Raw genomic sequence first — 25319 nt, 5'->3', positions numbered from 1 at the left:
CCTTGATCTTAGAGAATACAGAAGAGAGGCAGTTTTGGTGCACTGAGCAGACCCAAAACCTCTGTTAGGATTCTTGCTTCATTGCCACTCTCACTGCAGCTACTGCCAGAGTGGGCATGAGAGAGGGATGGGACTGTCCAGGTGCACCCTGCCCTGTCCAAGCTGACCTAGTGCTGGAGGTCCTGCTCCAATATTGTGAACAGTGGGAGTGTGCTTTGTGCTCCACACAGGTAGGGTGATGCCTGGTGACAGTTCGCAGCTGGTTCCAGGTGTCCTGAAGTTTATCCCAGGAGTCAGGGTGAGCCTGTGCTCTGTGCTGGTCAGTGCTGGAATGGCCACCAAGCTCAGGGGAGGTGACACAGCCTCAGGGCTGTGGGCAGTGCATTTGTACCTGGTTGGCTGCTCAGGGGCTACACCTACACACCACTGGCTTTGTGGCTGTACTTGGCATCTCTAGCAGTTACTCACCGTTTCCTTGGTCACCATACAGATTAAATCCATGTTAAATTCAGACCAACTAACAAATCAAGAAACAACAATTATGTAACTCAAAACAGCAATGAAAATGCATTTTATTTACTTCCATTTCATGTTCTCGGCTATCACTTTTGGTGTAGGGGTTTTTAAAGGCATAAGGAGCAGCTAACAAGCTTCCACTGGCCTTTAGTGCTTTTGAAAAACCCCTTTAATATCCCAAATTAAAGCTAAAAAATTTTCTGTGAAAGGTTGAAGGCAAATCTCTCATTGATGTCACCAGGAAGATTTGAAATTGTTCCCTTAATGTACAGTTGCTTTTCCCATCTCCCCCAGTCATCTCCAAACTAAGAGCAGTTCACTATTCCAAACCACACTGTGGGCTTCTACACTCAAATTCCTGCACATGTCGTGTTCATGGAACCTCTTTCAATATCAATGAGAGTTCAGTCCCCAGAATGACTGCAGAAAGCACAAGAATCTGGAAGTGTCCACAAACAATCTACAATGCAGATAGAAAAGTCTTGTTTTACATACGCTGGCAAAAACTAAACAGCTTTCTATCTAGCTCCTACTTGAAGAAGTTTGATATCACTGAAGCTACAAGACAAGCTAACCTCCAAAGCTTATGAAATTATATTAAAATTTATATTTTCTCTGAGGAAATACCCCGAAGTCCTATTATCTTCAGGTAAACAAGTCAGTATTCCGTCTTCAACTTGTGGAATATCCAGTGCTTGTTGTAGGCATCAACTGTGACCACTGCCAGGCCTGCAAAACATTGATACAGAATACCAGAATAGTGCTTTACCCTCTCACCACTCTGCAAGGCCACCATCCCCCTCCCAGCACAGAGCCTCTGCTGCCACAGCACCCAAGCCATTTGTTTGTAGTGGAGGAAGGCTGGAATTGCCACTCTAGCACAGCTGTATCCATCCCCACCAGTGCTGCAGCTCAGCTCCCAAACCTTTTTGTGATCCTCTTTGGAAGTTCCCAGGCAAAGACCCTTGGTTCTGCATGTTCAAAGATCATCTCTGCACGTGCAGCCACTCAGGAGTCTTCAGGACATTGGACTCACTGCTCAGGTGCAGAGGCTCCTCTGGACTCCTGCTGCTGCCACTCCCAAAGGAATGCTGGCAGGCAGGGATCCTGCTGCACACTGCTGCCACTTTGGCTATGAGGAACTCATCTGAGGAACCAGTAGGTCTCCTGGAACTGTCCCCACTCCTTGGGAGTGGTACATCCACTCTACCAAGCCCTCATCACCAAAGGAGCAGAGCCCCATGGAGAGGAGGGAGTGGAGCCCCCAGCAGGGCTCTCACTGGCACCTGAAGTCCTGCCTGGTCCCCAGCTGAGATTGGTGCATTTGGCCTTTAGATTCTGAACAGTGTCCCTGGTTCCCTGCCCACGGCACAGAGCTGGACCTCCATCACCTTTAAAGGCTGTTCCAAGCCCAGCCATTGTGTGATTATCAATCATATCATTCAGATCAACAGACTTTATTAGAGAAACTGTTGGGTTTTGTACTAATTACACAGAGCCTAAGAGGAAATTTGTTTATACTTCCATGTGCCTTACACACAAACATATTTAGAAGAGCAGTTGTTAAATACAGAGCAGTCATGATCTTACTGCAGAGAGTTGAAAAGATGTGCTTTGCTCTGCAAATTCATGCCAGATCAGTTGATTATTTTCTCCTTCCATATGAAAATGTTTATGTGGGTCTTTCTGAATACTTTGTGAATAGCTCACAAAGACAAATTTTACTTCTAGATAGTACTGGCAGCCTTGCTCAAAACTCAGTCATGATCTCAGCCTTTCACAAAGCTTAGGGAGTTTTTCCCCCAGGAAATCTCTCTTCTTTTGTTTTCCCCTCTGGTTTGAAAGAATCTGAGACTGCTTTACAGCAATTCCAAAAAGCAGCTGAATGTTACCACTATATGTCAGCAGCAATGAATATGATTGACAGAGAGGCTGCTAATGCTTATGAAATGTGGGTCAGGCTGAGACTGAGCCACTGACTCTTCTTGATCACTAAAATATTTGGTGTAACTTCATAGATTCATTAATAGACATTCTGGGTAACACTGAAGTTACTTATATTGGGGGAACCTGAAACTCAGACAGATATATTTTTGGTTTTTAGTTGACAAAACAAAATTCCTGCCTCTAATTTAACTGCATGGTGCTTTCCATGAGGTTAGGGCTGCAGAGGACACACAGTTTTCTGTAAGGCTTCTTCCATGTCAAACTGTAGCTAGTGACCATCTTTCCAGTCACCACCAACATCCCCTCTCTTAACACCACTGTAGCCCAATGGGTTCTGGAAGCAGAGTTCCCAAACTGAACCATAAGGGCACAAGAACTCTCTTGAGACCACTAAAAGGTTTTTCAGCCCCAAAGCTCTGCAGGCAGGGCTGCCTTGCTGTGTCACACAGCAAGTGCACTCTGTGACTGAGCTGGAGCTGCTGCTGGCTGTGGCTGTGTCAGTGCTGGTGCTCCAGGAGTGCTGATGCTGCACCCAGCTGAGTATGGGAGCACTCCCTAAAGCCTCTGGGGAGGATGGATTTGGGGAAGAAGGCAATAAGGCAAAAAAAAACCCCATGTGTGTAACTGCACAGCTTGACAGCTCGACAGGAACCATGCCAGAGCATGAACCCAGTAATTTGGCTGTTCTCATGGGGACAAATGTGATTAATTAGGAGTTTTGCAGATCAGTCATGGCTTGGCCAGTGAAATTTTTTTTGGATTGCAAAACAGGTGGCAGAGAAATCCTCATCTGACCCCAAACTGGAATTGTTCCCAAGTGTCAATTCATCAATATTTTAGTTTAAAAACATCATAATCAAGACATTGCCACATGCTTTGTTTTATTCCCATGGGGAGTCACCTCTCCTGTATGCACTGCTCCTGACACTTCCTGTATATATCATGGTGATGAATTTATTTCTGTATGGATTTTTCTCCTGTGTATTTGAAAATAAGAATGTTTCTTTTAATGGTGACTTTTTGGTGTGTTTTCTTTTTAGGAAACCAATACATAAAATATTTAGATGAGCTTTTGGTCTTCTGTAATTTCATAAATTCAGCATTTGAAATCCTTAAGCAAACCAGCAAAACATGTGGGAGGTTTCAGCAGTTTAAGACATCCCATGCAACGATGCAAAGTAATCCATGGAAATGATACCTGTGGTTTTAAGACTGTAATAGTAACTACTACTCTGGGTAAAGTTTTTGTTTGGCACTCAGCCAAATACAGCAGGTCTTGGGCAAGAATGCAAGAACTCACACGTTGCAATGCACAACTGATTAAAATAATTAATAAAAATTAATTAAACTATTAAGATGCCATAAGGTTTCCAGCTTTCTCATAATGGTAAATAACTGCCCTGGCCTGTCAATGTAAAATGTGCATTATAAAGGTGAATGCTGGTTCAATGCTGCCCTCTAGAGGAGACTTTTTAAAATACAAATAAATTTTATGCTAATTTTGTGCTGTGACAGTGTCTCTTAATTTACAGCACACCTGACTTTTGTGTAACTCTAAAAGTTTGAATAGATACTTGTAAAACCAGGAGTGCATGGATAGAATTTTTTTTTCCCCAAATCTAATATTTCTTTCTTGGGAAATACAACTGTGTTCTCACGTTTTTTTCAGTCCCAGATATTGGGACACATATTTGTAAATTCTCTGTTGCCCAGATAATTTACAGCATTGCACACATATAATCTACCTGTTGTAGGTTTCCTGACGCATTTCTAATTTTAAAATTCTGAGCATGGAAGCTCTGAATTATTTTCTTTGTAGGCAACAGATTTCTCTCTAAGATATGCGAAATATGAGTAACTACAAATGATTAAGATATAAAAATTTAAATGTCCCCAAACCACTCATCCTGGACAAATAGTGCAGGTATGTGGCTGAATTCAGATCAGGAGCTTGGTTCCAATCTGCTCTAGCAGAGGAAGGAGTGTCCAGAGGTGGAAAGAACCTCAGTTTTGCTTTGTTTAATTTGAAATTCCTGCTTTTTTCCTGTTCAGGACAGGCTGCATGCTGAGCAGCACAGCCAGCCTTGCAGAGGTTTAACCAGGAGATTTTCAAGTGAGAAGTTACACATATGGATAAATTCTAAAGGCCTGTGACACTCTAACTTGCCAAGGCAATCCCTGTGGCACACACAGAACCTGGCAACTTTCCAGGACAGCATTTATGTAAGCACATTTCTAGATCCTTTGCAATAGTGGGTTGTTTTGGGTTTTTTTAAAAAATAAAGGGACAGAGAGAAACCGGTCACTCTAGTTAGTCCAGTCTCAGTGTCACTTACTGCACTCACCTGCCTTTTAACCATGTCCCTGGCACTGCACTGGACCTGACCTTAATTAGCTCAGTTTGAAATACTCCAGAGCTCCACCTGGGGGAATCTATTACAGACTGAAGCAAACCAGTGAGTAAAAAAACCCATTTCCTAAACTTTTTTTTCCCTTGTGATAATTTAGATTTTTAAGCTAAAAACTGGTTTTAGTACTTTCACATCCCCAGGTGAACTACTGCAAATTTGCCATCTGCTGGTGTCCCATGAGATGGCACAAGACAAGGGATGTGTGACTGTTGTGTAACCTGCAGCTAAAGTCAGTGCTGAAAATCTGTCACTTAGATATGAATGGAGGAAGGACTGAATAGATGACATTATTGTATACTACTGTAGAGAGCCTGGGGGAAACCACAGCAAGGCTGGGAAACACAAGTTTTCCATGCATAAGAAGTTGAATTATTGACAAGAGAGTGGAGTAAGAAATATATTAGTAACATTTGTGGTTTTCCTATTATTTAGGACAAACAATTAATTCCTGTTTTGTTAAGTTCTGCTAGAAGTTGCCTTCAAGGCATGGAACAATTAGCTCACTTCTGTGTCAGCTCACTTGTGTGGTTACTTACATAACTTAGATATTAGTGAACAAAAACTTTAAAAGGAGGTGACACAAGCATCTGTAAATGACACTGATCTCATCTGCTGTTTTTTATTATCATGGTTAACACTGTATTTAAAAAGTTCATTTGATAGGAATTTATTAAGTGTAGGTGAGTGCTTATCAAACTTGTATTTCTGCAATTACATTAAAAAATTACAGTCTGGTTTTTCAAAGCAAAAGTACCCATGATATCCACTGAACTTGTAAATTTAGTAGGAAAGGTCCTAAGCTGCCATCAGTGTTAATGAGAGCTGGAGCCTGTTGTGTTTGCTGGTTTGTTTCACAGACTGTAGCTTTATAAACAATTTCATAACAGCTTTTTGAGTTTCAGCTTGGGTTTCTTTTTCTGCTATCTTAAAAACTATCAAAAATACTGAATATGAAGAATGTTCTGCACAAATACCACAGTCAAAACTGAGAGTTCCCTGCTTTGCTGCATTCCATGACTCTGGAAACAGAAATGATACAAAACTGGTGTGTACACAAGCATTTGAGAAACTGTACCTGCTGGTATCTCAACTGTGTATACAATTTAGAAAAATAATCCAACATGTGCCTTATCTGTCCATATTTGTTTTGAAATTATGTCAATAGAGCTTAATCCTCTACCACGTTATGCAAGTGCCCCTTATTTAGTGGTTGCATCACTCCAGGGAGGCTGTTCAGAGGAGAAAGGGCTGTTTGTGTGTTTGCAGCTTGCCAAAAATGAGTTTTGAATGTATTTACATGGTATTTTATACAAAACTGGCTAAATCTCTGTATATGACCTTTGAAAAGAAATATATAGATATTAAAATTACAGAAAATGTACTTAACATCTCCATTTGCAAACTTTTTGTGACTTTTGATCATGTATGTGCCACGAAAAGTATTCTATTTACTCTTCTTTGGGGAACAACTACTTTAAAAATGAAGGCATTAATAACAGTATTTCTTATCCATTGTTTTAACATGTTAAAATGGTATTAATTAGTACTGCATCATGTATTTCTAGTTTAAAGCTGTAATGGACAATACATTACATTGAGACCTAAAAAGCTTTTTTTCTTGTGCTTTTTTTAATAAAAGCAATGACTAGATTTTAAAAAATGGTCTCTCTGTACAGATTACTTTTACAATTGTGTGAATATGTATAATGAACTCTGCATTTGTAACCAAGAGTAAACTTTCCAAATTGTAAATGTTCAGGTTGTTATTATAAATAGCTAGTAAATATCTTAACCAGACAAGAGTTCAAATAAAGATTAACAGCCAATATTAATTTTTTTCTCCACTGTCTTTTATTACTTAAAACCTGACCCTTATGAAACAATGGACTTAGACTAAGTTCAGCCTAACTTTAAGTACATAGCAATTTGGTTTTGCATTCTCCATATTGCACAAAATTTAAACTGCTCCTGTGTTCATCAAGTAATTGCTGCTAGAGATAATTATTGGTGGCTGTATCTAGTGAGCAAAGTCTGCCACTGTAGTTTTAAAATTATCAGTTCTGTTTTTCTAGAGTTTTTAAAAGCTATTTGTCAGTTTAAACCAAAAGAATGTGAACATGTATTTGGAAGGAAAAAAAAAATGTGTCATCTTCTAGAATCAAACTGGAAAAGTTGATGAACTTGGCTATGGGATACACCTGCAGTAGCAGAACTCAATCCATCACAGAACCTCCTTTCTGGTTCTTTATCCTATTTTTCTTTAGGTTATTCCAGTCAAACAGTAATGGAAGAAAGATCATTCTAATCTGATTGACAGCATTTCCTCTTTTAATCCTAACTATTACCTGCTTTGTTTAGGATTGGCTCTGAAGGAGTCAGTCAGGTGTCCACCTGTCTGCCACCAACCAAACACAGGGCTACAACATGTAAGAGGCTGGGTTTACCTCTGCTTTAACACGGATGTGGAAGAATTATTTCAGTGCTACCCGCTTAATTATTTTCAACTATAAAAGAAACTTCTTCAACGTGTATTTCAAACAAAAAGTGCTATAGCTGTACTAATCCTGAAAGCCCGTTCCTCCCTCCGAGGTGGGTGGGGTGAGGGGCTGGATGAACCCCAGCAGTGTGAAGCCCTGGGGTGTGCGGTTTAAGGATCAGCCTGTCCCCATCTGTCCCACTCCTGCCTGGGAGGGAAGCGCTGCCCCACCCGCCGGGTCCCTGGGTGAGCTCCTGCCCCGCTGCCGGCCCCGCTGCCGCTCCGTGCTCCGGGAGCCGCCGGGGCTGCGCCGGGCGCTCCGGCCGGGCAGTGCCCGCGTCCCTGCGCCGCTGCCGCCCCTCCCCTCCCCTCCGGCCCGGCCCCCGCGGGAGGCGGCCACTCCTTCCCTCCCTTCCTCCCTCGCTCCCTCCCTTCCCCTCGCTCGCTGCCGGCCCGCGGGCGGCTCGGCGGCCATGCGGGCGGCACAGCCGCGCTCCCGGCAGCAGACTCTGGCCCTGCGGCGGCAGCTCGTCGGGTGAGTGCTGCGGGCGCGGAGCCGGGGCCGGGGCCGGGCGGGCGCTGCCGCCGGACGTGGCCGGGAGCGGGGCCGAGCCGCGGGCCCCGCCCGGCGGCAGCGCCATCGCACCCGGGCTGGAAGCGGCGGCAGCGCCGGAGCGCCGCGCCCGCACAGCCCGGTGCGCGCCTGTAATTAACAGGAATTAGCCTTTCTTAAGGAGGGGGATTACGAAACTGCACTGTAAAACCCGTATGATACCGAGGGCGCCTGTTTAGAGTCTAAACTGCTTAGAAAGCGTTTTCTGCGAGCCCGGCGGAGGCACGGCTGGAGCTGAAGCCCTGCTGGGCCAGGCGAGGTTCTGGCTCAGCCACTATTATAGCCTGTCTTTTAGGAAACTAATTATACCAAAACCGTGATGGAATTAACAACAAACGTCTGCTCTTTTTGACAGAATGAGGGACAAGACTCAGTTCTAAACTTTCCATTACCGGTGGTGTTTCAACCAGCCTAAACAAAGTCTTAACTCTATAGACCATCACCAAGTATGGCAACAAAACTCTTTTCTTTAACTGAGGGAACATTTGCGTATCATATATATTCAAATCCTTAGCAACTTTTATGTGCTGTATAAATACAAGAGTTGGGCTGAAAGTAAATGCTGAAATTAGAATTATGCTAGTTACATGCACCTGAAAAATGCTACACTGGGTATCATATCTTTATCTAACTGATTTGCCCTGCCACTGGCAACAGAGACCTAGCCTCTGCAAGCACTTTCTTGGCATGTTTTGAACAGTTAGGAGAAGCTTACAAAAAACCCCAGCTGTTTTGCCAACTCACAGAGAAAGTATCGAGATACCTACTGGGAGGGATAATGAAGCACTTTCTTACTTCACCATTGTCCTTTGTCATGCATTTGAAAATGGCTTTGTATTTATTGTCAAATTATTTCTGTATAAGCCATCTTTTCCTAAATGAAGTATGGAAGTTTGGCATTGCCCTTCAGCCTCAAATCTCTGTAATTCCCACTTAGGCAAATGTGTTTCCATTTTACTTGTTTGTCAATTCATTTAAAAAGTGAAACAAATGTACTTAAGTAAGCCCAGACTTATAAAATCACTCGGTGTTCTAGCTATGGTTTGTGAAGCTGTAACAATCTCCTGCAACAAACTGGAAAATCAGGATGTTGGCAGGAATAGCAAGAACATAATGAGAATAATAAAAAGAACATAGCACAAAGTAAGAGACAAAAAAGAACAGTAAGGGCAGACAGCACAGACAGTAAGGAATTGCACTTAAGTCAGCATGAAGCTGTAGAGGTGAGTCCTACTGCTTTGGCTGGACCCTAGAGTAGGATTTTCAGGTGTGGAGTGGGCTTTTTTCCTGGTAATCTAAGAAATTTGAGTGCAAGGCCTTTGGTTTAGGGGCCAAAACCCAGATGACTGTGCCAACAAACAGGAGAAATGCCTTTTACCGGTAGGATAAACTAAACTCACTAAGATATTTTGTTTTCTGATGCTTGTCATAGCTCTTCTTGCAAGTTGTTTTTTCCTAATGATCCAGTGAAGATCACGAAGGCAAAAGGCCAGTATATGTATGATGAGAATGGGAGACAGTACCTTGACTGCATAAACAACGTGGCTCATGGTAAGCTAAAGTCATGGCTCTGGATGTTATTTGAAGCTATGCTTTTTTTAAGCAGAACAAAGAACAATCAGTACTTTTACTGCAGTTGCACTGTGCTGGGAGAGGGGGTGTTTCATTGGAAAAGTGGAAGGAAACTTTCTTGAGCATGTAGTTTGGGGAATTACAGTGTTCTTGAATTTGGGTGTGTGAATGTGATTTCCAGACTTGCTTCCTGTCCTGTCTTCCTAGAAATGTGTCTAAAGCATACAGATTTTTTTCCATGGAAACTCAAGTAAAGCACCTCACTGTAAAATGAACAAGTGACATTTTGTGGGTTTTGTAAAAGTTACTATTAAGTGTACAGTCACAGAACCACTGCTCAGTGTAGTGCTTTAGCTGTGTATATTTAAGTGACTGCTGCTTTCTTACAGGATTTGAAATCTCTCTAACCTAACCCCTACCAGGGCTAGTAATTCTTTGATAGTAAAGCTTACCTGCTCCTTCCCAAACTCCTGAACTGTGTCAATGCCTAAATCCAAGCATCAAATCAGACACTATTTGTTTTAGCATATCAATTTCCAGTACTAACTACAAACCTTAAATACAGTGGGGTGCACTTCAAACCTTCTGAGGAGCACAAAAATGTTTTTACAAGATGTACCACTATTAAGGCCCTACTGATAAGATCTCTGTACTATTAGAGAAATGTAAGTGTTAAGCTGGCGTGTGAATAAACACCATGGGTAATATGAAGAACTCTCAAATCACTCTCGACATTCTCTTGCAGTTGGGCACTGTCACCCTGATATAGTAAAGGCAGCCCATGAACAGAATCAATTGTTAAATACAAATTCTCGTTACCTTCATGACAACTTGGTTGATTATGCAGAGAGACTTTCAAAAACACTACCTGAGAAATTATGCATCTTCTATTTTTTGAATTCTGGGTAAGTTGGGTACATTAGAATTGATACAGGGGCTTTACTAGGTGTATACAGACAAGTACACACTTTCTTATCAACAACCAGTTTCTGGTGTGGATGACAGATACTGACAAAGACATGGGTCTGGTTCTGCAAGCTCTTGACCTGGGAAAGAAACTTGTGCTTTATTTAAGAAGGGTTTTATTCTATTTGTAAGACCTTGGACCTCAAAACAGTAATGGAAATATTTGCTTTATTAGTTTCTTGTCTGATTTGTCTTCTGACTTGACAGTTATTCTCAAAATTAAATGTACCAATGCATTGCTTGGGGCGGGGGGGTGTGTGTGTGTACATATTCTTAACCAAACTTCATCTGAAAGACAAAAAAAAAGCCAAATTGTTTCTCAGAAAGTAGTTCCTGTACTCTAGTTCCTGTACTCTGGCTTTTTCAGACGGATTCTGTTCTGGTGAACAGTCCTACCTAGTGAGTGCTGATTACTAAGGAATTTGTGCATAACATGCATCAAGTTCTGTCTGTTCTCTGCAGACACAAAGAGCAGTGCAAGGGAGGTTAGATTTCAAAACTCAAGATATCCACAATGAAACAATTACTGAATTTTTCCATGGTAGGTCTGAAGCCAACGACCTTGCCCTGCGACTGGCACGGCAGTACACAAAACACGAGGACGTGATCGTTTTAGACCAGTGAGTACATCGGCAGTTTGGGGGTACAAGGCTCAGTTTTGGCCCACGGTCAGAGCATTTCTGAAATCCTCCTGTAGTAGAAAGACTGTAACCAGGAAGCTGAGGAAATTTTTCCCCCTGTTGAGTATTTGTCAGCCCAGCCCTGAGAGCTGTGGTTGGGCTCTCCAGTACTTGACAGCTGTTGACACACTGGAAGGAGGCCATCAGTGGCCTGCCACGATGGGAAAGGAGCCACAGCAGTGAGAGGGGCTGGGTTTGTCCAGCTGCAAGGGACAGCCAGATAAAGCTCACTGCAACTACAACTGTCTCATGGGAAGGAGCAAAAAAAGATGGGAGCCAGGCGTGAAGATGTATGGTGACAGGAAAAAATACCTCAGATGTTAAGTTCAAACTTGAGGAATTTTGATGAGACATAGGAAAAAAAAAAGTCTTTTGCCATGAAGGGACTTAAATATTAGAACAGGATGCCTACAGTCACTGGATACTCCATTGTTGGAGGATATTCAGAAATAGGCCCTTCCATTCTGCAATCTTGTGATACTGCTCACGTGTCCCCTGCTGTGATTCCAGTCACTGGTGCAGTGCTAAGTCCTGTCCCCCTGCATCCTTTAGATTGAAAAAAAAAAAAAAAATCCAAATAGTACTAAGCTTATTGATAGAAAAGAAATTGTAGAGCTGTTCTCAGCTTAAGTTACTGAATTTCCTACCAGGTGATAGCAGCTGGCTACTTTTTACTATTGGAATGCTAATATTAAAGAATTTTTGATACTGAGGAAATTACTGTTTAGTTCTGCCAATTGTTTTTTAAGTGCTTACCATGGACATCTGACATCTTTGATTGACATAAGCCCATATAAATTCAGAAATCTAGAAGGACAAAAGGAATGGGTCCATGTGGTATGTACTTCAGCCTATACCTATCAATTACTTGTCAATTGAGTGAAGTTGTTTTTATGATATACTGAATGTAGGATATTATTCCTTTGCATAGGCTCCTGTTCCAGACACATACAGAGGACTTTACAGAGAAGACCATGAAGATCCAGTAACAGCCTATGCTGATGAAGTAAAAAATATTATTGAGCATGCACATAAGAGAGGCAGAAAGGTAAGATATCATTTCCTTAACTGTTTGTCTTGTCATAGAAATGAATGTGCCTGACATTAAGTACAATTCAGAGTTACTAAACTAAGTGGTATGGACTTGTGAAAAAGTAAAGATCCCATTAATAGTCAAAAACCATCTAAGGACAAAGAGCTTGCTCCACAACTTTCTATAATGTGTTCAAACATTATATGCTGTGTTTTAGATTGCTGCATTTTTTGTTGAATCTCTACCAAGTGTTGGTGGTCAAATCATTCCCCCAGCAGGATATTTTCAGAAGGTTGCAGAGTAAGTGGTCATTCATTATCTTTTTTAACATATTTGGTAAATAGATAATTCTCTGCCTGCTGAAGCATTGGTAGGAAATTACCCAAGCCTTCATGTTAAAATGTCAGCTTTGTATATGGCAAAGATCTGCTTGTAAACCCACAGTATGCAATACAGGCTTGTATATGTTTGTTTCCTCAAAGTTTGCAAAGTAACACTTTCTGCATGTTCCTAAACAGTAAATGCTATCTACTCCTTCCTTTTAAGAGACAATAAATCTGTTTTGTTACAGGCATGTGCACAAAGCAGGAGGTGTATTTATTGCTGATGAAATTCAAGTTGGCTTTGGTAGGGTTGGCGAGCACTTCTGGGCATTCCAGCTTCAGGGAGAAGATTTTATACCTGATATTGTCACTATGGGGAAGCCAATAGGAAATGGGCACCCACTTGCTTGTGTAGCAACAACAAAAGAAATTGCAGAAGCATTTGCGGCCACAGGAGTGGAGTATTTTAATACAGTAAGTGAACAGCTGCCCACTTCTGTAAAGGAGCCTAAGGATTAAAATTAGATACTCATGCTGTGTTTTTATTAGTATTTACCACACAGTAACTGAAGAGGAACTGTGTCACTGTACTATTTCTATGTTTCTAGTCTGTGACTCTGTATTGGCTTCATCTGATGAAAGTAATAATATGCTCCTTGTATTTGAGCCTACACTTTCACTGACATTATTTCATCTTTCTTCCCTTTCCATGGCTCTGTGTGTTCCTTTCCTGGGCTCAGTTTGGTGGGAACCCTGTTTCATGTGCCATTGGATTAGCTGTGTTGGATGTAATTGAGAAGGAACACCTTCAGGCTCATGCCACAGAGGTAGGCAACTTCTTGATGAAGACACTCAAGGAGCAGCAACTCAAGCATCCCATCATTGGTGATGTCAGGTATCAGTGTATTATTTACATTTTTAGCTGCTTTCTCTTTGGTTAAGTCCTTCCAACAGATGTTGTTTTCAGAAATTAATAAAAATTTTGTGTTTTCAGCAAAAATAAAGAGCATCCTGTACAATTTAGTAAAACAAACTTGAGCTGATCAGAAGTCTCAGAAACTTTTCCACTCTGGGCCACTACTGTTTATTCAATTTATTAGCTGCTAAAACTGTTGAACTGCTCCAACTGCTACTGTTCAAACTGCTGTTTGAACTCAAAGTTCAAGTGCACAGGGTACAGAAGTGATGAACTAGATGGAAAACATACTTAACATGTGTCCTGTCCTGCTCTGCCAGCGTGAGGAGACAGAAGTCTGTATTACCACATTTCTTCAGAACAGCAAAACCTTTTTCTAACAGTAGCCAAACATCAGGTAATTCTCATGCAGTAAAGGTCTGGTGCTAAAAAAACCTCAGTTTTTTAGTTCACTTGTAGTTCCTTCCTCTGACACTGACAGACTGAGTGGTTTTATTTCTTTTACAGAGGTTGTGGCTTATTCATTGGAGTGGACTTAGTCAAGGACCAAGCAGAAAGGACTCCAGCCACAGCAGAAGCAGAGGATCTAATAACAAGGTACAGGAGTTGCTAAAACACAACCAACTGGCCAAAACCAAAACCAGTCAGTGTAGAAAGGCATTGTGTGACATCCTGCAGGGTAGTGTTGGAAGTTTTTCTGAGCTACATGCAGAGGTAAATGTAATTCTTATTTATTGCTCTTTCCAGACTTAAAGAAAAATGTATTCTACTGAGTACAGATGGGCCAGGAAGAAATGTGCTGAAATTCAAGCCCCCAATGTGTTTTAATATGGAGAATGCAAAATTTGTTGTGGAGACAATTGACAAAATACTAACAGGTAAAAAAATGATCAAAACCTTCAAAAATAGTGGGTGGTTTGTGAACTTTCTTGAAGACAATGCTGAGCTACTGAGCCTGATTTTCAGAAGTGCTAAAATAGAGCCAAGATGGTAAATGCCTAGCACATAGCCTTCCCTCCTCAGTTATTCTGTGAAGTTCTCCAACAAAACTACTACCTCTGCAAATGCGGGTGCCTTTTAAAGTGGCTTTGCTCTGGCTGAGGTTTAAGTGTTTAGCTTATCCAAACAAGCAGAATCTGTAAAACATGTCCCCATGTTCCTGAAAGCTGTAATCTATGTGCTTTTGCTGCTTAGCTTTTTATACAACTTCTATACTTTTAGCACTAAGAAAGTTAGTGTAAAAAATGTCACACAGTCATGGCTTTTCTAAGTTGTTGCTTATTTTCTCTCCAGATATGGAAAAAGAATGTCTGAACCAATAGAAAACAGCTATTTGTTCCACCTGAGCAGGTATTTACCTATAGCCACACCGTACTATTTAAAAGCCAACTTCCTAAACATAACTTCACAAGCACTGTCAGAATAAAGCTTCCTCAGAGATGCTTTTACTCAAAGTTTGCAGGAATTTCTGGGAATCTCCAGGCATGGACCATTTGTGTACATCCAGCATTCACAACTGCCCTCCATCAGTCTGACACTCCCAGTAACACTGTATGCATCACTTGTTGTAAGCAAGGGCCAACATGTCCCAGACATGACTGTCTCTACAGCATGCAAATGACTGCACATCCACAAACAGCTTTTCTGCTTGCTGCTCAGTGCCTTCAGGCTCCAGCCAGAAGCTGCTCCAGGCTGCATAACCACTTCTCAGCAGATCTCCCCTTAAGTGTCATTTCAGGTTCACAGCTGGCATCTCATCCTTCAGGATCCATTTACCCCTAGACTCAAAAGTTTGTGGGAATCAGAGTAAGATTGGTCTTGTTAAGTCTTCAGAGCCTTGTTATGTCTTCATCTGTTGAGGTCCCTCAGTAGGTTGCCAAGAGAACATCTAGCTGCAACTTAGTTTGCGGCACACCCATGAGCACATGTACACTTACAGTTAACACCTTGGTAACAACACCCTTTGTACACTTAGTACTTCTTCAAACTACTCTGACTTAAAGACACCCACATGTTTAGTAGAACTCTGGATAGCTGGGCAGGAATGCACCTAACATGATCAGTGTGAGCAGTGTAATCAGTAGTGGCCTCAACCACCATGAGATTCACAGTGCTATGGCCCTGAGCTAAGGAGAAATATGGTTTTAGTTCAGTGTATATTAGTATAGCAGGCACAAGAGAATGTGTTAATATTTTATTTAGCAAGTTAATGGAAAGACATACAACTGTTTATACTACTTATTCTTAGGAACAGAAAGATTACTGAACAGTGCCAGTGCAAATTAGAGGCCTAATGACTTAATGTACTTATCTGTGATCTAAACTAAGCAAGAAAAATGCCTTTATTTTCTACAGAAAACCAAGAATGCAAAAAGCCTCTTACTAAGTACAGTACTAGTAAGACACTTACATATAATGTAAGCGAAAATGAGGCAATGAAGTAATTTCTTTTAATGATACTTTTACAAAATAAAACCCATAACATTATTTTCTTTCCATAGGTTTCAAACAATGTTCAAGATCTACTACTAAGAAACATTATTCTACTATAATAATGCACATTTAATCTTTATCCTAGCATGTCTTAGACCAGATAAGTCACCTTTGATTTTTCTGTTTTCATTTATCATGTTTTTAGTAAAAGCTCTAGGAGAAATAAATTTTACAAGAGCTTGTCTCAACTCTGGCAGTGTGGAATTAGCTTTTATTTAAAACTGATTATAAAGGAGGGTTTTTCTAATGGCCACTACAAAATACATTTGCTAGATTTATGTACTTTCAGGTTATGACTTTTTCATATTAGGATGAGCCAATGGATGTTCTGATATTTTCAAGTCTTCAGCTACCTATGCAAACACCATTCCAGGTGCCAGTACACCCAGTCCTTCCCAGGACTCTGATGAGTTTCAGCAGCCAGTGTCAGAACAAGGTCCCTAAATAGCACTAGATTCAACAAACACTCTCAAGCCACCAGGTTAAGTCAAAAACTTCAGTTCCAAATTCCTGACATCAAACACAAGAGGAATAGACAGCTGAGGGCTATGGCTCCCAAACCACTTCTTACAAACACAGTCTGTCCTCAAGAAATATCCAAGTAGGATTAGTAAATTTAGAGTAGTTTACAGCCATAAGCAACAACCTTGTGTACAAGCCTTTACTTTCACCAGGCAGTTCTTTGTATCACAAACTTTTCATGCAAAGAAGAAAGGGAAAAGCCAGCTCTGCATTTAAGTACCAGTATCCTCAGTTCCTGCCTAAGGCCACATCACCTGTTAAGGAAGCATTACCTGAGCACCTACTTACAAAAACCACCACAACAACACCAGCTGACAAACTCTTGCTAGGACACTACTAGCCAGGACTGCAGCACAATGGTCCTGGTACCATGCAATTTTCCCACTGGAGGGCCAAGTGCTTGCTAGAAAAATGTTCTGCTACACCTTATTTCACAGAAAAAATATTTAAAGTATGTAATAAAGTATTTAAATTTTAAATCTTGAGACAGTAATACTTCTAAATACTGTACTCATTTGTTTCAGTGGTTTTTTATTTGCAAGTGTGTCAGGCTGGAGGTATCATGGTCCAGCTGTAAAGTTGTCAGCTATAAGATTTAAAAACTGATTTTTTTTTCAATACTCAAAAGACTTCCACCTAACACCAGAAGAATCTTACAGACTTCTAAACTTACAAGCAAGTTTTTCTTTTCAAGGACAACCAGCAGGGAGCAGCAGATTATAGTCCATGCAGAAATAGCTGCACCCCTTGTTAAAAAAACTGGAAAGGTCATTAGTTACATGTGTTTGTTTCTTGTCTTAGTTACTTGGTTTGATTCCACTTCCAGGGGTTACTTTTTCAAAGAGAATTTGTTACAAGAAAAACATATTGCCAGATTTTAGCTTTAAAATGAGATTAATATCAAATTGATCACTGCAACAAAGATTAGAAGTTTACTTTGTGCAGTAGAACTTGCTACTTATATTCTGCAACAAGACAGGCAAATCACATGACAGTTATTGCCTTAAAATAGCATTAAACTAACAGTAAAGTCAAAAAAGGAGAGTATTTCTAGCTGGTCACTCATCTCTAGAGAAAGAGATGGTTTTTTCCACCCACAACTGCAGTGGAAGTTCTTTTAGCCTTTTCTATTATACAAAAAGGCTGCAAAAATTCAGACTTTGCATTGGTAATTGAATGTCTGTCCAACCTGCCGTTCAAGGCAGTTATATACAGCCTATTAGCAACTTGCAGAACAGTCTCAGACTCAAGACAGTGAAATATGGAGGAAGTGCAGCCAGCTTCTTGAACACCTCTTGGCTCCCTCCTGCAGTGCTGTCCAGACTCCCAAGCCCTACCTGAAACCTACAGCTCCAGCTTCTCCTAGCAGAGCCCAAAGCACACACCACTCCAGTTACTCTGAGCCTCTGTGCTTGCCTAGAGCAGAGCCACCACATCACCAGCACAGCCCCACCACAGCTGGGGCTTCTCACCTGAGCTCTCCTCCACAACCTCCAGGCCAGCAAGTTTTAGCTGCCACTTAAGCTGCAAGTGAGCACAACTACCAACACAGCCTTCTAGTTTTAAGATTAAAAACATTTAAGCTCAACTCAATCTATCAAGGTACTGCCATGAACTAAGTTCTGGGAACAGGATACTGGTGTTTTACTATCACATGAGCTGAAGAATGGCACAAGACACTAGATTACGCCTTTTTTATTTCAAAAGCTAGGATAGCTTCAATATCCATGTCATGGTGAATCAGAACACATGTAAAATACCTTACAATACATTAGATTCCAAAAAGGTACCAAAAAGTACAGTAAAATTAACACTTCCATTACAGGAAATGTATGACACAAAAACAATACAAAATAAAAAGGTGGAAAGTGACACTGGTTCCCTAAGATGCATCTCATTCTGTACAACTGGAGTAATGCAGAGTCCATAGTTAACTCCAAGAGGCAGTCCCTAGATGCAGAGCTGCAGCTTTAAGCAGACCCTCAAATCAGTTTCAGTTTAACCTATTAATAAAATCATTAATTAATATCTTCAGCAATGCTGAAAATTACACACCACACTGTCTAGACAACTAGTTATTGGTAAGTATTAAACATGTAAAACATTTCCAGGGAGCTCTTCCAAGTAAGATGCACATTTAACAGGCCATAGAAATTTATTGTAAAGTTAAATTTGGTACAGAACTGAAGTATCCATCTACAGCATTGTATACAAAAACCTATGCAGTCATTTTCCAAAAGAGACCATGCCACTGCATACCTGAATAAGTTTGATCAATATGGCTTGTAGTTATTCTGATGACCACCACGTCTTGGTGTCTTCCCATAATTTGCACTGCCTTGACCTATGAACAAGAGAACAAATGCATTAAACTGCTAATTAGTTATGCTTGCTTATACCCAATACAGTTCTCTTTACTTACTGTAATCATAGCCTGGTCCATATCCATAATACCCATATCCTGAATAATCATAGCCTCCATAGCCACCATAACCTTGCTGATAGCCGTATCCTTGATTCCCATAACCCTGGTTCCAGTAATTGCCATAACCTTGATTCCAATTTTGACTTTGAGCTATAGAAGGGAAAACCATCCACAAAATCCCATTTTAGTACACACAACTTATTTAGAATGTGTCCATACTAAAGTAGTGTGTGTGGTACTTACCACCGCCTCTTCCACCTCTGCCTCTTCCTCCATAGCTACCTCTTCCTCCACCACTACTGAACTGTTGCTGCTGGTACACTTCTTTTGGCTGTGCTACCTTAATCTCACACTGCAAATAAAAAAACAAGGAAGAGTCTGTAAAGTGTCTCAGAGCAGCACGGCCCCACCTGAGCACCTGGAGAAGCCAGAGGTTCCTCTGGAGGCAAAGGAGGTGGACGTGCTGTGCTCCTGGTCAGGTGAGCAGCACTAATGCACATCCATCTGATTTATTGTGCCACCTGGGCAAAGGTAAATCCCTGTCAGCCTTTCCAAGAGGCCACTGCTCTCAGGGCATTTTATCCTGCCTATTCCCTACCATCAATTTCACCATGGAAGAGGTGCTGAGGTCACCTCTCCTGCAGGAGCCACAAGGCTGCCCTCTCACCTGGCACAAGCTCCAGAACAAGGCTGTTGCTATCAGACTGCTTCACCTGACCTGCACTGAATGAAAAGGATTCTGAGAAATGCACAAAAAGGAGTTTTCCTGCTAGCCATTGTACACCCTAGACACTGTCTATGTGGATGGACTGCACCACACCCCTACCAACACCTGAAATCACCATTTATCAAATACTAACAGGTAAAAGCAACCAGAACTGACATTTCCAAGACAGGTTCCCAGGCTGCTGTTCAAGCTGTCAGGCAATCACCAGGTTCCTGGATCTGTGCACAGTCCAAGATTAAAGCTACTGTGCTGAAAAGGAACAGCAACTGAGCAAGCCTGGCGTGGAGTTCTTTACCACAGGGCCTTCAAGGTAATCTGCTTTTTATTATCTATGGCTATAACACAAAAACAAATCATAGATATGAAACAGAAATTTCTCAGCTCTCTTGGCATCTAGGCATTCATCTCTCCTGAAAACAAACTTCATTGCTAACCAGTGACTTTCCCACTGCATTAGGTTTGCCAAAATCTGTTCTGTGTCAAGATCAGTCTTAAACCAAATGCAATCCAAGTCAGACATCTGAAGTTATGTGGTCAGCACTGGCCTCAGAGCAAGGGAACATGGACACCTCCAGCCAGTACACATCATTTGCCTCCAGTCCCTCTACATTTGTTGATCCAAGAGCCTCTCCTCTATTAGCTATTCCCTCAGAGGAGCAGTCAGCTGGTCAGAGCAACTCACACCACCCTTACAGTAACTCCCATAACCAGCTGACCCAGCATAAGCTTCCCTAAGTGTACACACACTCTGGATCCTTGTAGTGGGTTTACATTACAAGATTTGAGCAGGGGGTTGCAGAAAGGAATTCCGAGAGAAGAAAGCAGAAGCTGCCCCTCAGCAGACACAGACCCTTTCAGCCAGGTGCTTGCAAGGCTTTCATTTATTCAAGTGCTCTATGCTGAAAATAGGCATCTACCTCCTGGAATGGCTTGCCCTGCTACACAGGCCAACTTCTCCACATATATTTAATGAATGCAATTAAATACTTAATATACAAAAGGCCCTAAAATCCAGCAATGAAAGCCACAAGTATTGTCAAAGAGCTTTGTTAGCCTCTGTGACAGAACTTAGGGCAAAACACTGCTATGGTAGAATTCAAGCTGTCCTTATTGCAAATTTGGTACTTTGACACAAGAGGTCTACAAAAGCCTTTTCAGGTTATAGATGTAGAGGTATAATCCTTGGGCAAAGAGTTACAAGTCAGAGTTTCTACCTTGCTTCCACTGACGTTATGGAATTTCTTCTCCAAAACCTTCTTCACTGGATCCTCTTCCTTGAAAGTGATGAACACAAACCCCCTCCTTTTGTTGGTCTTTGGATCCATTGGCAGTTCAATTGCTTCAATCTGAAGATGTGAAATACTATTTTCAGATTCATGTTTTAGATGAACAGTTAAATGCACAGAAACTGGGACAGCAAAACTGTAAATTTTCTCTTTATGCATATTATGCAACACCAGAGTTGCAAGCCTTTCTATGCTAACAGTGCCTTTCAGATCCAAGATTTCCATTTTCAACTCTTCAAACTGGTTTTAACATCAGCTAAAATGCTTTAAGAAAAGGGTCTCTAACTAGCAATGGAAGCACCTAGTGCAGTAAGTGCCACCTTTGCTCTCAAGTTGGGAAACTTCTGGATGTTACAGAAGGCTTGATACATCTGAAGTTAGCTTACTTTGAAACTTGCAAATTATTAATAAACTAAACAGCAACTGGAGAGTTGACTAAGATACCATTACACACCTCTCCAAACTCTCCAAAGTATTCCCTGATTTTCTCTTCTGTAGCTTCTGGATTTAGCCCACCAACAAATATTTTCTTCACTGGATCCTTTTTCATTGCCATGGCCTTCTTGGGATCAATTAGTCGTCCATCTAGTCTGTGTTCTTTCTGTTCCAGAACCTAGAAGACAGTTTGGTATGATTAACTCAAGCTGAAAAGTTTCCCCTAGAAGTTAAAGACCTAAAATATTTAGCTTAAATTCACCTTTTCAACACTCCCAGGTTCTTTGAAGAGAATAAATCCAAAGCCTCTGGATCTTCCTGTGTTAGGGTCCATCTTTATCGTACAGTCGGTTACCTCACCAAATTTGGTGAAGTAATCTTTCAAGTCTTTTTTGCTTGTATCCCAACTGAGGCCACCAACAAACATCTTCCTGAAATTTCAAGGAGAGAAGAGCTATTCAGATTCGGGAAGCACTGAGAAAAGCCCATGCAGTAAGATGCTCAGTGGTACACACCTCAGCAGCATTGTCAGAACAGGACTGTCAGTTCCCAGGGCAACACCTGCATCTTGTCAAAAGCTGCTGATATTACAGAGTGCACAAGGGTGGGCTTCTCCCCCCTCTTTCTGAGGGAATGCCACAATGCACCCTGCCATTGTTTAAAAGACACAAAAAATAAGAATAGCCTGAAATATTCCTTGCCAGTAACTTTTGTTCTTAACGAAAGTATTCTATAATTTGCAAGAAAGCAGTATTGATTATCAAGTACTGCCAACTCAGTTTTTGCGAAGAACTCAGGATCATTCCTACTGCTCTGAAAGCATTCAGCAAAGAATAAGGTATCAAAAGCAAAGTATTTGAGCTTAGGTTTTGGTTAAACAGCTGTAAAAATTTTAGTCCAGGTATCTGTGACCTCCAATAACAGTCACATACAACAGATGGGACTTTGGACCTGCCTCAGCTACTGTGTTGTGCACTTCTTCCTGCTTAGTTACTGACTCTAGTTCTGCCTTCATCAGTACTACAGGAGTCTCTCCATGCTCAGTCTTTAATTCCAAGTGGGCGGATACAGTTCTTCCCTGCCCACTTTCCCATCAGATACCCTCTGAAGGAGGATATCTAGCTCAAGGAACTAAATTCAAGGCACAATACAGAAGTGAAGCTAACAAACAAAACAGTGATAGCAGGCAATAAGGCATTTTTCAAATGCTTCACTTCAAATGAAAACATTAATAACATGGCTGCATTTTCTATTTTTGTAGTTTCCAAGGTAACAAACTAAGCTTTTAAAAGCGCTCAAGCCTTTTTATCTAACTATAGACTAAGCAATTCAAGTTGCCATTACTCTTGTTTGGAGGCAACCTAGATTGACACTGGAAGGTAGCAGCACTTCAGAAATTCAACTATGCTTAGATAAAATTGGCTTTTGGTGCTTATGTGTAACTTTGCAATAATCGGCATCCGTTTATGTACAAGAGGCATGGGGGGGGGAACACGACACACATCTTATGGGGGGGGTTTTCCCTTTTTTCTTAAGCTCGGTGAAATCATACCCTTTATCTCCTGAGGTCAAGTTTTTTCAGCAGACCAAGCTGTGCACTCTTGATGAGTGCAGCAGGAAGCACCGGGTCCAAATACAGTGTGTGCTTCCTGCAGCCATTACAGCAGAGCCTTGGAGGAACGGCCTAGCGAACTTTATTCAGCCTTTCAATACTAGGGCAGAGAAAGGGGCTTGGGGGATTCCTTCCCATCCCAACAGCTGACTGTGGCTGCTCTAACCTGTACGGACTGACAGGCTTTCCACAGCACATCCTGTCACCGCTGACCACACTTACAGAACAATCAAGAGATTGAGGTGTGACAGGAATTTGTCTGGAGGCAGCTTTGGCTGCTTTATGGCATTGCCACATGCTAAACTCACCTCTCACCGCAGCACTATGTGTTACACTTTGCAATTTCCAGTGCTTTGCTTTGTAACTGGAAAAACTGATACCTAATTTAAATAACACAATATTTAAAACTTTTGAACCTTTGAAACTAAGACAAAACCCCAGTATTTGGCTTTTCCTTCAGAGGTCACATACTGGACAACTGCACCCCGTAACACACAGTCATTTTTCCCTTTTGAGTGTATTTGTACAGCTAAACTGAAGCTTATTTTAGCTCATAACAAGTCATTGTAAAATCAGTGCCCTGGACAGCACTACATTTTTCACATACGTCAATCCCTCTGAATAAGTGCTTTTCTAAGAAGTTTCATTTCATACCTATTTGGGTCTGAAGCCTGTCACCTCCTGTTCATGAAAGGAAAATACCATCACCCTTTTTTTAACACAAAATACTAGAAACAGTTAAGAAAAATCCGAGCTAAAAGGCCAGGTTCGCAATCCTTCTAGTGTCTGCAAAGAGTACATCCGGCCCCAGCTCGTGGGAAGCCTGTGCAAGTGTAAGTCGTTCCTTTATAGTCAAGAATCTACTACACTGGCTTCAGCGTTCTGTTTAACCTAAGGGATATGACCCTCTGGTTCAGAGCTCAGCGGTAACAAAGGGAGTTCCTATTAAAAACACGGGGTAACCTGAATAACAAAGAACTGCTTGAGAAATAGCTAGGTAATGTTAGTGTCAATTACGCGTGTTTATGAACAGACCAACTATGATAGGAAAGAAATCCCTCTTGTATACACAAGAATTCCACCACCAAAGCACAGCGAAACTACACCGACTACCCCAGAAATCCCTTGCAAGACTTAAGGCATTTTCTGACAATGCTGCAAAGTAGCACACCAAAATAGCTCTTACCGATTTAAACACACCGCGCATTATTTCAATGGTGCTTATTTCCTTTTACTTCCCTTAAAAAATACTTAGATTATCAACGCTGTCTTCCAAGGCCAGGATTATTTTTACATGCTTTACACAAAACATTCACATTTACATCGACGCCAGCGGCGATGGGCCATGCGATCCCCGCAAAGTTTCAGCCAGTCCCCCTCCCCCAACAGAAAGCAACTCCTTCCATCCGCCCCGCTCGCTAAAGAGGGAAAGTATGAAGAAAACGCGGGAGAGGTAAATCCCCTTCCATTTTGCAGCGTGAGACGGCAACAGCCCCGCTCGGCGCCCCTCCCCCAGCCGCCACATGGCGCCAACAAAAGGCAGCGCCAGAACAAAGGAAGCGCTGGTGCTGCAGGGCCCCGGCTCGGCGGGGCCGCTCCCGCCGCCCTCCCCGCCGGCCCGAGTGAGGCCGGGGGCGCTGCCGCCGCAGGGCCGCGCCGGGCCCGGCGCTCCGCACATGGCGCCCGCGCTTACCCCGCGTCCTCCTCGTTCTTGCTGGCGTTGATCTGATCGCCCTCGGCCCCATTCTGGCTGGCGGCCGTGCCCGCTGTTCCCGCCGCTGGGCCGGCTCCCGCCGCCGCCGCCGCTCCCGCTGCTCCTGCCGCTCCCGCCGCCGCAGCGGCCCCGCCGGTCTCGGCCTGCTGCTCCCCGGCGCTCTCGGCCGCTTCGTGCCCGTTCTGGGTGGCGCCGGCCGCCAGCTGCTGCTCTGCTTCCGACATGGTGCCCCGTCCGCAGAGGCAGAGGGACGAGAGACGCCTACGAGAGACAAGCGCGGGTCAGCGCGGCGGCTCCTCCCCGGCCGGGCCGGTCTGATCCGGTCCGCTCACACCCCTCCCCCTTCCCGCCGCCGCCATCCCGCTCGTACTCACTTTTAAAATCCGCTCCCGATAAAACCCGGGCTGACCGAAGTCTAATTAAAACCGCCCCGGCACTGGTGCTGGAGCCGATCCCGCTCCCCGCGGCTGCTCCGCACCGGCCCCACCGCCACCGCCGCCTCCCCCTCAGACACGTACTCGGGCCCGCGCCCGCGACGCGTGGCCGCTTTTATACCGCCGGAGCCTGCGCCACACCGCAACAAGGCGCGCTCTGATTGAATGTCACCGCCTGTCACTCAGGGGATTCTGCTCTCGCTGCTGGCTGCCCTGCC

General features: G+C 42.6%; 2 protein-coding genes across 13 annotated transcripts; one reads left to right on the top strand and one right to left on the bottom strand.

Annotated features, from left to right (window-relative positions):
* Positions 1-539: 539 nt before the first annotated feature.
* HNRNPAB (heterogeneous nuclear ribonucleoprotein A/B) lies at positions 540-25193 on the bottom strand. Of its 7 annotated transcripts, none has more exons than XM_009091411.4 (9): positions 25042-25193; positions 24647-24928; positions 21604-21772; positions 21361-21519; positions 20835-20966; positions 19137-19245; positions 18891-19043; positions 18728-18812; positions 540-1245 (listed from the first exon to the last, which is right to left on the bottom strand). In XM_009091411.4, the coding sequence occupies exons 2-8, from the start codon at positions 24889-24891 to the stop codon at positions 18742-18744; spliced, it is 1038 nt and encodes a 345-aa protein (XP_009089659.2). In that variant the 5' UTR covers positions 24892-24928; positions 25042-25193; the 3' UTR covers positions 540-1245; positions 18728-18741. The 7 variants fall into 7 exon arrangements, with proteins under 7 accessions (XP_009089659.2, XP_018770976.2, XP_018770972.2 ...); XM_018915427.3 differs by lacking the exon at positions 540-1245 and adding an exon at positions 14877-15231; XM_018915426.3 differs by lacking the exon at positions 540-1245 and adding an exon at positions 18148-18471.
* PHYKPL (5-phosphohydroxy-L-lysine phospho-lyase) lies at positions 7764-18155 on the top strand. Of its 6 annotated transcripts, XR_007778732.1 has the most exons (14): positions 7764-7885; positions 9396-9514; positions 10281-10440; positions 11047-11121; positions 11910-12018; positions 12113-12229; positions 12432-12514; positions 12786-13011; positions 13278-13432; positions 13774-13850; positions 13961-14050; positions 14201-14331; positions 14747-14803; positions 15955-18155. XR_007778732.1 is itself a non-coding variant. In XM_030229115.2 (12 exons), the coding sequence occupies exons 1-12, from the start codon at positions 7824-7826 to the stop codon at positions 14773-14775; spliced, it is 1335 nt and encodes a 444-aa protein (XP_030084975.2). In that variant the 5' UTR covers positions 7764-7823; the 3' UTR covers positions 14776-14901. The 6 variants fall into 6 exon arrangements, 4 of the variants coding, with proteins under 4 accessions (XP_030084975.2, XP_030084974.2, XP_009089658.2 ...); XM_030229115.2 differs by lacking the exons at positions 13774-13850; positions 15955-18155 and having other exon boundaries at positions 11931-12018; positions 14747-14901; XM_030229114.2 differs by lacking the exons at positions 13774-13850; positions 15955-18155 and having other exon boundaries at positions 14747-14901.
* Positions 25194-25319: the final 126 nt, after the last annotated feature.

The sequence above is a fragment of the Serinus canaria genome, chromosome 13, assembly GCF_022539315.1.
Source record: "Serinus canaria isolate serCan28SL12 chromosome 13, serCan2020, whole genome shotgun sequence".
Lineage (NCBI taxonomy): Eukaryota > Metazoa > Chordata > Aves > Passeriformes > Fringillidae > Serinus > Serinus canaria.
Note: the sequence above shows the minus strand (reverse complement) of the source record. Positions and strands in the feature narration are given on the sequence as shown.